This window comes from Camelus dromedarius, chromosome 32, assembly GCF_036321535.1.
Source record: "Camelus dromedarius isolate mCamDro1 chromosome 32, mCamDro1.pat, whole genome shotgun sequence".
NCBI lineage: Eukaryota > Metazoa > Chordata > Mammalia > Artiodactyla > Camelidae > Camelus > Camelus dromedarius.
The window spans coordinates 12,608,619-12,622,158 of record NC_087467.1 but is presented as its reverse complement, the minus strand read 5'-3'; the positions used below and the strand labels follow the sequence as shown (position 1 = coordinate 12,622,158).

The following is a 13,540-nucleotide window of genomic DNA, read 5'->3' as shown; positions in this document are numbered from 1 at the left end:
TATTTTGATGTAAAGACTATTCCTGTCCAAAATTTGAAAGTTGTTTAAAAATAAAACACTTTTTTTTTTAGAATCTGCTGTCTGTAAACAAACTTGTAGATACCGAAGTTATGAGTGATCTATTTTGGGGTTTAGATGAATACAGATAAGCTGGATACAGTGTTTTATTTCACCAAATTAACACTTGATACTAAGTTAATATAAAATAAGTTTAATACTGAGGCATAATTTTGAATTGAAAAATGAAGCACTTTTGAGCTTTAAGTTGGTTATATCCTGGATATTGACAGGGTATAAAGAATTGATAACAGATTTCTTCAACTGAAACATTGATGTATTTTTTTATATTGTAAAAATACAAAATATAAAGTAGTTCTGTTTTACTAGAGCTAATTTGTTTAGTTATCAGTGTTTTTTTCCCTCCCCTTTCTAGAAAAGTGTGATAGCCTTACGACAACTCTTGCCTAGCTCCCAGAGCTTTATTCAGCAGTGCATTCAGCAGACTTCTGGCGAGGTGGTCATTGCTGCTTGTACCACGACAGTAACAGCTTCTCCCGTGGTGACAACAGCAGTTGCCTCAGTCCAGCCTGAAAAGCCCGTCGTTGGTTCTGAAGCAGCAACGCCCGGAGCTGTGTCAGTGCAGACTCTGAATCCACTTGCTGGTCCAGGGGGAGCAAAAACTGGGGTTGTGACACTTCACTCTGTGGGTCCAGCTGCTGTGCCAGTAGGAACAACAGCTGGAACTGTTGTGCTTCAGACTCCAAAGCCACTTGTGACGTCTCTGCCAAACACGGTGACAGCAGTCTCACTTCAGCCTGAAAAGCCAGTTGTCTCTGGGGCAGCGGTGACCCTGGCCCTTCCCTCGGTAACTTTTGGAGAAACTTCAGCAGCAGCTATTTGTCTTCCGTCTGTGAAACCTGTTGTTACCTCTGCTGGGACCACACCTGACAAGCCGGTCATTGGCACTCCAGTCCAAATCAAACTTGCACAGCCGGGCCCCATCCTTGCACAACCAGCTGGTGTTCCACAGGCAGTTAAAGTCAAACAACTAGTGAGTAGCATTTCATTTCTTCTTCAATTTCTTATTTTGAAAATTTCAGACATTCTGAAAACTGGCAAGACTAGTAAAATGAGCTGTCTGTGTGCCCCTGACCAAGGTTGACGGTCGTTAACATTTTCCCGTGTTTGCTTTGTCTCTCCCCTCTCCATTCACATAGACAAACACACACATAATTGTTTTCCAAACCATTTGAGAGTTGGTTGTAGAAATCATGACTCTGCAACGCTAAGTACTGTGTATATCTTTTTAACATAATTAAACTGTACTTATTGTCACACATGGAAAGGTAATATTAACACAGTATTTCCCCAATTGTCCCAACAATGTCCTTTATAGCTACTTTTTTTCCCCCTGACGTTATTCCTAGTAAAGAATTGCATGCTACACTTACCTGTAATACTTCAAGTGCCTGGGCTTGTTGTTTTGCAGAATGTTCTTTATTTAGTTTTGTCTGATTGTTTCTTCAAGATTATATTCAAATTAAATATTTTTGGTAGGGTTGTTACAAAGGTGATATTATGGTAACGTTTCTTTTAAAAATGTGCTGAAGGGGGAGGAATACAGTGAGGGGAGTAGGTGAGTAAGAAGTTGTGTTTTTTCCTAAACTCAGTAGGTTGAGAGGTTCTTGAGTGAAAGAAATCTTAGCTGTTTATCAGTTAATGTTAAGATCTACTTTACTCAAGACGGGTTTTATCAGAAGACTGTGAAAGTATTGTTAACCTGTGGGAGATAGTACATGGTGAGTTAAAAATCGTATTTTAGTCAAGTTCTCCCCTACCTCACAGTATCACAGAGCTAACTGTTCTCTTGATTTTGGGTGATTGCCCTTGTTCTCTTTGGTAAACCTTCGTGTTAAAGGCTGTGTTGTCGACTGTAAGTATTTATGAACAGATGAGTTGGTGGGGCTGAGATGTAGAGAAAGCAAAGTGTGAAGGGTGTTCTCATCTGCTTGTTTAATCCCTATTTGTGTTTCTTTGCTTCCTTTCCTTATGGAATTTAAGAAGTTCTGTGTAACATAGCCCAGATTATAGTTAATGTAAAAAATCTTAATTAATGTTTAAAAAAAAAAGTTACCACCTGAAGAATATTGGGTAGCTCTTTAGACCTTTGGTTTCTATAAGCTACTAGAACATCAAGTTTTGTTAACATCCAAGTAAAACATGAGAACTTGATTTGTCAAGAGAAAAAGCTAAGGTATGTACTATTTACTATTCTTCCTTTCTAGTGGTTTTTTGGAGGGAAAGGCAATAAAGGACATGTTTTAAAAAAATATAATACCTCTTTGTTTTGCTTGCCAAGTAGGAGCAGATATATCATCGTTGGGCCAATTTCCAGCTCTCTAATTTCAGTCTCCATAAAATGCCTAATACTGTGGTTTAAAATGGTACTTTCTTTGAAAGAACAGTAATGAATTCTTTTATACTTTCTCACTTGTGGTATTTTATTTTATTCAGCAAGTATGCAGGAATGTGCTGCACATAAGCTACTAAGTGTTTCAGTCATAAGGGTGAGGAATGATGGGGATCCAGGAATGTTAAATCGATTAACAGTTGATCTACAGGCCATGTGGCACACATCCCTGGTCCAGGAGCCCGCTTGCAGGCACCAAGGCTCACTCATCTTCCCTGCCTTGTTCTCTGCCAAGGCCACACACTGCTGCTGGCGTGTCTTGGCCTCCCCACCCCTACCCCTCCTGGCTGGTCCCTGGGAGGCATGGAGCCTTCATCCACCTCAGGGACCAACCTCTAGGCTGTAATTTATTATTAATTAAAAAAAATTTCTTAGTATTTTTGAGTGTGAAGACTAACTCATAAATAAATTTCTAATAGCATTTTATTATTATCTTTTATAATTAAAATACTGAAAAGAATTTATCAGATAAAAGATACCAAGGAAGAAAATGTGAGTAGGGAGATGAGCCAGAACTGTTAGGAGTGTTTCTGTTTTCTGTGGTGTTTCAGTCTGAATGCATAAATGGGGCTCTAAATATATGTTATTTTGTAGAATTTAAATCTGATCCCTGTGACTTTACATAAGTATGATTGTGACTTACTGAAATACATCATTGTTTTCAACAGTTCTTTCTCTCTTTCAAGAGTCTATTCTCATAGAATGATGGCAGTTGACTTGATCCATCTTATATTTCTTCTCTAGGGGCATTAGTTCCTACACGATTATTTACTGGGACATTTTGGGTTTCTTGTGGGTTACTTTTGTTTAATAATATGTACTTGACTTAAAATTTTATTTTTGAAAAATCAGAGTATAGAATAAATTATATGCCCAGAATTCTATTCAGAAGTCTGTCTCCTAGATCATTTATAATTAGCCACATATGAGTTTGAGGACTTATGAATAGTTCACTATCAATAGATGACTCAAATACATGGTGACTGTTTTTCTTTGAAGTGGAAAATGAAACTCTGCTATTCTGTTTTTTCTTCTTGTTTGAAGCTGAAAATAAGGCACTGCTACAACTTTCTCTTCCTTTATCCCCAACCCTCATCCTCTGTATTTCTTGAACTGTTATCTTGGAGAATGCCTTTAGCATTGTTATTTTTCACTTTTAAAAAACAGCCCATTGGAAGTTTTTATCTTTTAGCGGTATATTTTGAAATAGTTATGGATAAAAAGATATATCTGGGATTTGTTTTAAAATAATTGAGGGTAGGGGGAAGTGAGAAGGGATAGAGATGAAGTAAAATTGGTCGAGAATTAATCATTGTTGAAGTTGGGTAGTAATGGTTTGGTGGTTTCATTTTATTGTTCCTTCTGCTTTTGTATAAATGTTTGAAATTTTCCATGGTAAGTTAAAAGATGAAAATAGGGTCTCTTTGGAGATTTAAATAAAGCAGTGTATAAATTTGAATTCCACTCTAAAAATTATGGTGTGAAATGGTCATGTTTTTCACTTTTGAATAAGATAATTTTGCTACAAACTTAAATTTTAAGTAAGCTTTCTTGTGATGCTAAGATAAAGGTATATTTAGTTAGGTGAGCACAAACGTTTGTTGTATTGTTACAATTGAAAGCTTGCTCTTTCCTAAAGCAAGTTTAGTTGAATACTGTATTGATAGTTCTCATTGTTTCAGGTAGTCCAGCAGCCTTCAGGAGGCCTTGCGAAACAAGTGACCACACTTACCCATTCCTCAGCGTTGACCATTCAGAAATCTGGACAGAAGAAGGTGACAGTGAGCCCTGCAGTACCTACCAGTCAGTTTCCTCAAGGTAGAGTCTGGCCCATCCCTGCTCCATCACTCAGGGTTGGGAACATAATGGGATTCTGTACTTTTCTTTTTCACTCTTACATTAAGAGAGATTTCTTTTAAGTTGAGACCTATGAGAGAAGACTGAAAGATAACTTTATTACATTCCTTGTACTTACATAGCTACTTTCTAAGGGTATATGTTTTTAAGATTGAAGAAGCACTACTCATGGTATTTTGTAACTGGATAAAATAATCTACTAGTAAATAAAATACTTTTTTAACTTAAAAAATTTGTTATTGCTTCATTTTTTTTTAAATGTACTTTCTTTACGTTTGGAAGTCAGTCTTACAAGTAAAAGTTAGGGGTTTTATGTATTTTTAAAATCTACCAGTATGAATTTTAAAAAGATTAAATTAAAATAATAAAATTAAAAATTTTAATAATACAGCTGTATTATTAACGTGTTTATTTCACCTTTTCTGCATAATATTTTTAGAACGCTGGTAATTCTATAGACAATTTAAGGACCATATAAAAAGATACGGAGAGGTCTTGATTGTATGATTTTTTGTGTAGGGAATAAATTCATTGTCCTGTTTGAATTTAAACATAGTCTAGGGCAGCTTAAAATTTTCTTTGATTATTCTATATGCTTAAAAGCTATTGTCCTGAAATTTTCCTAATGTAGTGTGATTGCTTTTTTTTAATTCTACTTTTTTCCTTCTACTTTTGTTTTTATAGCTTCCATTCTAAAGCAAATTACGCTGCCAGGAAATAAAATTCTATCACTTCAATCATCTATTCAGAAAAATAAAGTAAAAGAGAATGGATCAACATCCTTCAGGTAAAGAAATTAAATAGTTAAAATTTGCTCTGGTTTAAGAAATTAATATTTTTTGAAAAACAAGAGATGACAGAATAATACAAAATAAATATAACGATGCCTTTTTAAAAAGCTAACAGTATTTTATTGAGTATAATTTATAAGTGGTAAAGTGCGCTCATTGTAAGTGTAGAGCTCAATGACTTCTGACATATACTTGTATAATCATAATTCAGACCAAGATGCTAAACGTATCCATCATCTTTATGCTCCTTTCAAATCAGTTATTTCCAGCCCTTGCCTCTGGCAGCCACTATTCTCATGTCCATCACCATAGATTATTTTTGTCTATTCTTGAACTTTACGTAAATAGAAAATTACATCATCTACTCTGCATGTTTTTGAGGTTTATCCATATCATTTTGATTATTAGATTGTTCTTTTGTGTTGAGCAGTATTCCTTGTGTGAATGTTTATCTGTTTTCCCATTGATGGAAATTGGGTTGTTTTCTAGTTTTTGATGATTCTATATAAAATTGCAGTAAATATTTACATACAGATTTTTATGTGAACATAGGTTTCATTTCTCTGTAGTAAATAGCTAAGAGTGTTACTGCTGGGTCATTAGGTAAGTATGTGTTTTGCTATTTAAGACACTGCCAAACTGTTACCAAAGGGGCTATATACCATTTTTCATTCCTACCAGCAGTGATAAGAATTCCAGTTACTCTCCAACTTCGTCAGTTCTTTTGATTTTTACTATTCTAAGTGTGTAGTGGTTAGTATTATTCTCATTTTAGTTTGCATTTTTCTAATGACTTAAGATGCTGAGTATCTGTTCTTTTGCTTATTTGCTATTCATATACTGTCTTCTCTGACATGTATATTCGAATCTTGCCTATATTTCCTTATTGAGTTGTTTGTTTTCTTATGATTGAATGTTTAGAATTCTTTATATATTCAAGATCCAAGTCCTTTGTCACATAGTGATTAGGAAGTATTTTCCTTGTGGTGTCTTTTATCATTCTCTTAGCAGTGTCTTTGACAGAGCAAAAGTTTTAAATTTTGTTGAAATTCAGTTCATTAATTTTTTTCTCTTGTAGATTCTGCTTTTCATGTTTTATCTAAGAAATGTTTGTGTAACCCAAGGTTACAGAGATTTTTCTCCAATGCTTTGTTCTCGAAGTTTTACAGTTTTATATTTGTCCTTCTTGAATTGATATTCTTTAATTTTCACCAGTTGCTTACTCAAAAGTCAGTGTGTGAATATTGTTTTCTTATTTATTTTCTCCAAATTATAGTTGCATCATTTGTCACAGTATGTAAATATTTATACATGAGTCTTCCTTCCTCATCTCTGTCTACATTTCAGTTGTAGGTCTCCTTGTGTATTAAAATGCTTACCTTTGGTCTGTTCTCTGAAGTTTTCTCAGTCATCTCTTGTTTGGATGAAGTTTAATTGAAAGCAGCCCATGTTTTGATCTACTAGGACACGCATTTAATATTTTTTCACTTGGGATGTACTTAGTCTTCCTGCCAGTGATAGATTTCATCCTTGTGCCTGCCACTAATTCTCTGGTCTCTCTTCTGCAGCTTTTCTCAGTCTGCTTTTGCCCAAAGCCTTGTGTCAAATGAGGTAGGGGTGAGTGGGTGGGGAATTGGTCTCCAGAGGACAAGAGAGTGTGTACTGGGAATTGTTGTTTTCCTTTTTCATTTATTCTTGTTTTGAGGTTTGGGTATTTTTTGTCTTCAAGTTGTGCTGAGGCTGTGGTTTTTGTTCTGTATTATTTGGGGCACGGTAAATGTTGGAAGATTAATCTTGGCAGTCATCATTACCTTCCAATATACCAATTTTTGATAAAAGCCTAAATCCATATACCAAGTACCTCAGTCAAGATACATAGAATATTTTAACATCCCAAAAGTTTCCTTTGTGAACTTCCCAGCCGGTCCCCTCGTTATATCTTAGGCAACCATTGATTGACTTCTTACTGTAGATTTGTCTTTCCTAGGGTTTTTAAATCAATAGGATCATGTAATTTGTATTCTTATGCCTGATTTCCTTTATTCAGCATAATGTGTTTGATTTACATTAGGTTGTTGCATGTATTAGCAATCTGTGCCTTTTCATTGTGAATCGTATTCCACTGTATGGATATACTGCATTTGTTTGCACTGAATTGTTTATCTTTTTATCGATTAGTAAACATGTGGGTTGTTTCTAGGTTTTGGCTATTATGACTAAAGCTGCTAGGAACACCTGTCTCCAGGTCTTTGCATGGACATATACTTTCCCCTTTCTTACCTAAGTATTGCTGAATCATTTAATAGATAAGTGTTTAACTTTGTAAGAAGATGCCACACTGTTTTCCTATGTGGTTGTACCATTTACAGTCCTACTGAAAAGTATGAGAGTTTGTTCCAGTTGTTCCACACTGTTGCTAACAATTGATAAACTGCGGTTGTTAAAAGTTTTAGCCATTTTACTTGGTATATGTATCCAAGGTAGGGTTGGTTCCAGTACCTGCCACAGATGCTCAGGTTCCAGTCTGCCCAGCATATCCATGATTCTGCATCCTCAGATTCAGCCAGCTCCAGATCATCGGCTACTGTATATATTTGTTGGAAAAAGTCTGTACATGTGGACCCACACAGTTCAAACCTGCATTGATCGAGAGTCACCTGTATTTTATTGTGGTTTTAATTTGTGTTTCCTTAGTGACTAATGATGCTGAGTATATTTTTATGTCCTTATTGGCCATTTGTGTAACTCCTTTTGTGAAAAATGCCTGTTCAAATATTTTGCCCATTTTTAAATGGAGTGATTTTGTCATGCACTTTTCTGCATCTAAATGGTCGTTCATTTAAAAAAAATTCTACATGTATTATGAATTATACTGATTTAAAAAAATAGTTTAGATGTTAATATTCCTGAAGTGTTATTATCCGTTTTGTATTTTGCTGTATTTGATTTGCTTAATACTGTGTTAGGGGTTTTGTATGTATGTTTATTAATGATATTGGTATATAGTTTTCTGTTCTTATCTTTGACAGATTTTGGTATCTGTGGTTAACCTGGCCTCAAAAAATGAATTGTAAAATGTTTTTCCCTCCTATGTTTTAAAACTTTGAGTAGAAATTACCTTATTTCTTCCCTAAATATATGAATGAATTTACCATTGAAACTAAATAGGTCTTTTGTTTTCTTTTAGGGGAAGGTTTTGATAAGAAAGTCAGTTTCATTTATAAATAGATTTTCTATGTCATCTTAATGTCAGTTTCAGAAAGTTATATTTTTTAAGTTTTGTATATTTCATCTTTTAAATTTGTTAAGTAAAAGGAGGCAATAGTGTATGGCATTAGATCTTGTCTTGACTTAACTGGATGAGGTATAATAACATAGAGCAATATCTGCCTATTTTTTTAGGAGTTAAATATGCTTTTATTAACATTCTTCTACTTTTATATGTGTGAAAGAACATTTTGAGGTGGCAGAAGATACTATAGGCTTTTTTAGGTTGCCTTTCCCGTTTCTTTTCTCTTTTGTGAAAAATTACAGACCAAAATTGTTTTCTTCTGGTTGTGAAAGTGCTATCAGTGTCCCCTCGGCAAAACAACTTCCACTAAGAAATTGGACACAAAATGTCCATAGTGGTATTTTGAAGGCTTTTGCATTGCATTCTGCATTCTGGTGGGCTGCTTGTAAACAAGAGATGCTGTGTACAAAAAGGACAATTAGCTCAGTCGGAAAGGTTTTTTTGTTTGTAAATTTTCCCTTGAGTAAATTTTCTTTCGTGCTTGTCAGTACGTCTGGGATGAATAAGGGAAGCTATATGGTGTTTAAACACCAGGGGGTGCCAGAGATCTGTTTTATTCTTCATGTCTCAGAATTAGAGTTACAAATACTATGGTACCTCTGCATGTCTGTATAGTTAACCCGATTTAAACTGACTGGCTATTTGATGATAATAAGGAATTATTGTTAATTTTTTGAAGAGATGATAATGCCTTATAGTTAAGGTCTTTTTTTTTGAAGAGTCCTTATATCTTAGAAATAATATTTATGGATGAATAATGCATGTATTTATATGTATTAATTAGTGAAGGTATTTTAACAGCCAGGTGTTGAGTGTTATTTTTGAAAATTTGCTTTAAAAAACACTTTTAGAATGTAATATAGGAAAAAGTTACGTGCTATTTGCACCAATAGCATTACCCCATCAACTTTAAAATCCTGTTTTTTCATATTGCAGGAATCAGATTTTCTGGTGTAGATTAAAAATGTGCTCTACCGTGCTTCAAATGTAATTAATTGTTTCATCAGGTATTTATTGAGTGTCCTTATATGTACAAGTGTATCAATAATATAGACTCATTATAGGATATATGACAATATAGATGGTTAACTGTTCCACGTAAGGACTTAGAATAACAGTCTCTGGTGACAAAAACTTGGAAAGACAGGGTACAGGGGAGAAGCATCCCTGTGAGCTGTGCCCAGATTAACTCTAAATCTAGGGTTAAAATTCAACAAAAAAAACTTCTTGGAGGAGTTGCCTTGTGCACAGTCCTGTTAACAATTAGATTTCTAAACATTCCTCACAGTGAAATTACATGAATGAAGGCTTAGCGATAAGATTGTGAAGTCTTTCTTAGTTTTTAGCCAGATTTTGTCATAGTAAAATGTTATTTAGGAAAAATTATGTATATGCTCACAGGCAGAGTGAACTGGGAAGGAAAGACATTAGAGGTAGACACATCATGAGCCAAAGGTTAAGTTACCATGGCAGGAGATCCCACATATCTTACTTACATGTCATGGGCATTCTCAAGAAGGATCAAAGCCAAGAGATAGTGATAATGCTGTGATACGATGTATAATAATAATTTACTAACAGGGTTAATAATTTAATTGAGAATGTACAAACAATAAAAGGGTAGTAGATACTTTTGGAACAATTTCTAAATAAATATTTGCTAGTATAATATAGATCAACAATTTCAGGATTACCCAGAGATCTCATTAAAATTTTTGATTGTGAGGCTTATCCAAAATGAAATCTCTGGAGCCTGGACCTGGGCAGGAAACTGTATGTTTAAAATCCTCATAATATTTCTGATGTTTTCATAATTTTCATAATGTTATGATCCTCATAATATTTCTTATAGGTTTAGGACTGTAGGTATAGACCAGCAGGTCTCAAAATGTGGTCTACAGAAAATAGTTTTGAAACTGAGACTCTTTCAGGGATTTTCAAGGTCAAAACAATTTTTATAATAAAAATAATAGCTATGTGAGTTGCCCCCTTTCAGTATATTATTTGTGTTAATGGTTCAAAACCACAGTGGTAAAGCTGCTGGCACGTTAACATTGATCAAGGTGGGGCATGAAATCCTACTAGTAGCCATTTTTTCTTTATCCTAACACACTCGAGGTAAATACGAAGAAAGAAAAGCTGTTTTTAAATGTTTTTAATGAGATAGTACACATTATTATTTTTATTCGGTCTTGATCCTTGAATATACACATTTTTTTAACTATTCTGTATGAAAAGTGGGAAGTTTGCATAAAGCTCTCTTGCTGCAGGTCAAAGTGACATGGTTGTCACAAACAAGTACTTGTGCTTGTGTTTCAGTTACTAGAGCTGAACTAACCACCTTTTTCATGGAGCATCACTTTTACTTGAAAGAACAAAGAACAACTAACGACTAGAGTTGTTTAGACCTAAAGATTGGCCAGACATTTTCATGAAAATGAAAAAAATGACCCTGTCACTTAAGGGAAAACAATGGACAGTATTTTTTGCCAGTGATAAAGTTTGAGCATTTCAAGCAGAAATTAAAATTTTGGAAAACTTGTATCCACTATCATGAGATTAATTTCCCAATACTTAGATTGTCTGATTAGATTGGTAGTGATATTAATATGTGGTTTTGGATTATGTATGAGTCTAAATTTGGAACATCTATATATCTCAGTGAACTAATATTTTCCAGATTACCAATACATAATGTTACAAAACCATGCATCAGTAAAAGCCACTCAAAGTAAAGAGGACCAGTGCATTTTAAAGAGATTTGCCAAAGTAGAAAACAATGCCACTCTTTTGACTAATTATGTTTTTTAATTTTGATGTTAGTTTTCATTAAAATGTGATTTATATTAACATGTAATAGTTTTATTATTTTTCAGAGAATAAATAATACTCATTTTTAGTTTCTTACACAGTTTTCATTTAAAATCACAATAGGTGTAGTTTTCACCTCCATGTGATGGATAAGGGGGTTGCTGAATAGAGATGGAAAGAAACTTGTCAGTCATTCTTTTAAAAATTATCAGAACAGGGACTAAAACCTTGGTCTCTTTAACTCTAGAATTGATACTGTTAATTTTTATAGCTCAATATTTTTCCAAGTGTGGGCCATAGAATATTTGCATCATGATCACCTAAGTGTGTTTGTTAAGAAACTTAGGGTTTGTGGTCTCCATTGTAGACTCACTGAGTGAGAATCATGTATGTTATGTGGGTGTGTGTTTGATTATGGGACCTGAATTTTAAATATACTCCTAAGCGGTTCCTAAAATCACTGAAGTTTGAGAAATACTGCAGTAGACTATGTGTTTGTGGTAAAAAGAGGAAAGGGAATTTCCCATGGGGAAAAATAACTTTTAAAAAAAGGCATAGAAGGAGAAATAAGCAGGGTGTTGTGTGAGTTTATATACTACCTGTGGTAAAATAGAAAGGTTATGCCCAAGGGTGGTAAAAAAAAAAATAAAGGACTATTGAAGGCAAATTTATTTTACTAAATATTAGTGATCTAAGGGGAAACCTTGATCTTCTTAAAATAAAAATATTTTGTTTATACTTTTTAAGCAGATTATTTATTTAGATTAACAAATTATAATCCAAGGCACAAAGCTTAAGATAGCATATTTCCACATGTTCTGGTAAACTTTCAAAATTTTTTACCAGTTTAAATGGTGAAAAAATATGTCTTACATTTTTCTTATGAGTAGAGTTAAAACATCACTGAGTCATTTTAATTTTTTTGTTAATTGAAGATTTACTTGTCTAGTTTCCATTGGATTATAGATCTTTTCTTTAAGTTATTTGTAGGAGCTCTTTATGTATTAAGGCAACTGCTTTTTCCATGATATGAATTGCTTCCTTCAATTCTTAGTCTAAGATATAAGAGGTGTTATTGTCCCTGTTTTACTGATAATGCAGGTCTAGAGAGGTCAATTCATTTGCTTTATTTCATGTAGATACTAAGTGGCAGAGCTGGGATTCCCCAGTAGGCAGTTTGACTCACCATTTTTACCTACCATTCTTCTACTTCCCACTGCATTGTCATAGACAGCACACATTCTGAGCCCATAGAAATGCCTCAACTATTTAAGTGTCATATATGTACTCTTCTGCTAGGAATGATAGGTAATGAAGATGATTAATATGATCAATAAAATTAATCTGGTTGGAGTTTAAGGCAGATGTTGATTATTAGACTAGAAGACAGACTAAGACCTACCAAAACAGACAGTATATGCTCTCAGAAGCTCAAAAGTTGTAGCAATTGGACACATGCTTTAAAAATATAAAAACAATTTAAACCAATGTTTCCAAAGTAGGCATTTGAAGGACGTCTGGAATTTGATTAAAGCATTGACAGCGGAAGGATAATAAAGCAAGAGGAGTTGAGAACTAGAACAGAAAAGGGGAAACAGCCTGTGAAAGGCCAGAGTCAGTAGGAGCTATTTGATGGTGAGTAGTGGTGGGGAAGAGTGCTAAGTTAAGGCCATCACCTGGAAGGCCTTGACCATCAGGTTGAGTTCATGGGATCATGAAATGTTTTTGAGTGGGAAAGTAATGTGATTTTCTCTACTTCACAAGAATTAGTCTGGTGCTATTATAGATCTTAAGAGTATAGAAGAGATTTTAAAAGGCAGGCACAAGCAGTGGTTAACTTTATTAAAAGCTAAAGAATTAGCTCTGTTTCAGAAGCCAGAATGCAAGGCATTAATGATAATTGGGTAGTCATACTTCAATTTTGCATAGTAACCTCTTACGCCACTATAGAATCTTGAGGTGGAAGCCTTTTTCTATTGAGGCACTATTAAATTTCCTTTTGCATATCTTTTAAAACAAAACAAAACAGGTTATCTTTCACAGCACCTTCATCAAAAGGCACTGCATTAGACCAAAAGACTTGAGGACATGATTTGGAGATTCCCACTTTCTTATCCTTTAATATGAAAGCCAGCCCCGAATCACAAATACGCCTCAGCATCAAAGCCTTTATTACTATTGCTCTGGCCTGTCTTAGCCTTATGTATAATGCTGCTTCAGCACCGTGTTGTCTTTGCTTTCCTTTGGTCTGCCTCCTTTCTTCGAGCAAGTTTTAAACGGTTCGGGTGCGGTTTATTGTGGCACCTCTCCTCTTCCCTC

The 13,540-nt window shown here is 34.4% G+C and overlaps 1 protein-coding gene across 1 annotated transcript in view; it reads left to right on the top strand.

Annotated features, from left to right (window-relative positions):
* Positions 1 to 13,540, top strand: part of TAF4B (TATA-box binding protein associated factor 4b) — an 83,919-nt gene that overhangs the window by 22,068 nt on the left and 48,311 nt on the right. Inside the window, exons 7-9 of the mRNA XM_064481531.1 lie at positions 434 to 1,051; positions 4,153 to 4,288; positions 5,012 to 5,114. Coding sequence (XP_064337601.1) covers positions 434 to 1,051; positions 4,153 to 4,288; positions 5,012 to 5,114 — 857 coding nt within the window. The remainder of the gene's footprint in view (positions 1 to 433; positions 1,052 to 4,152; positions 4,289 to 5,011; positions 5,115 to 13,540) is intronic.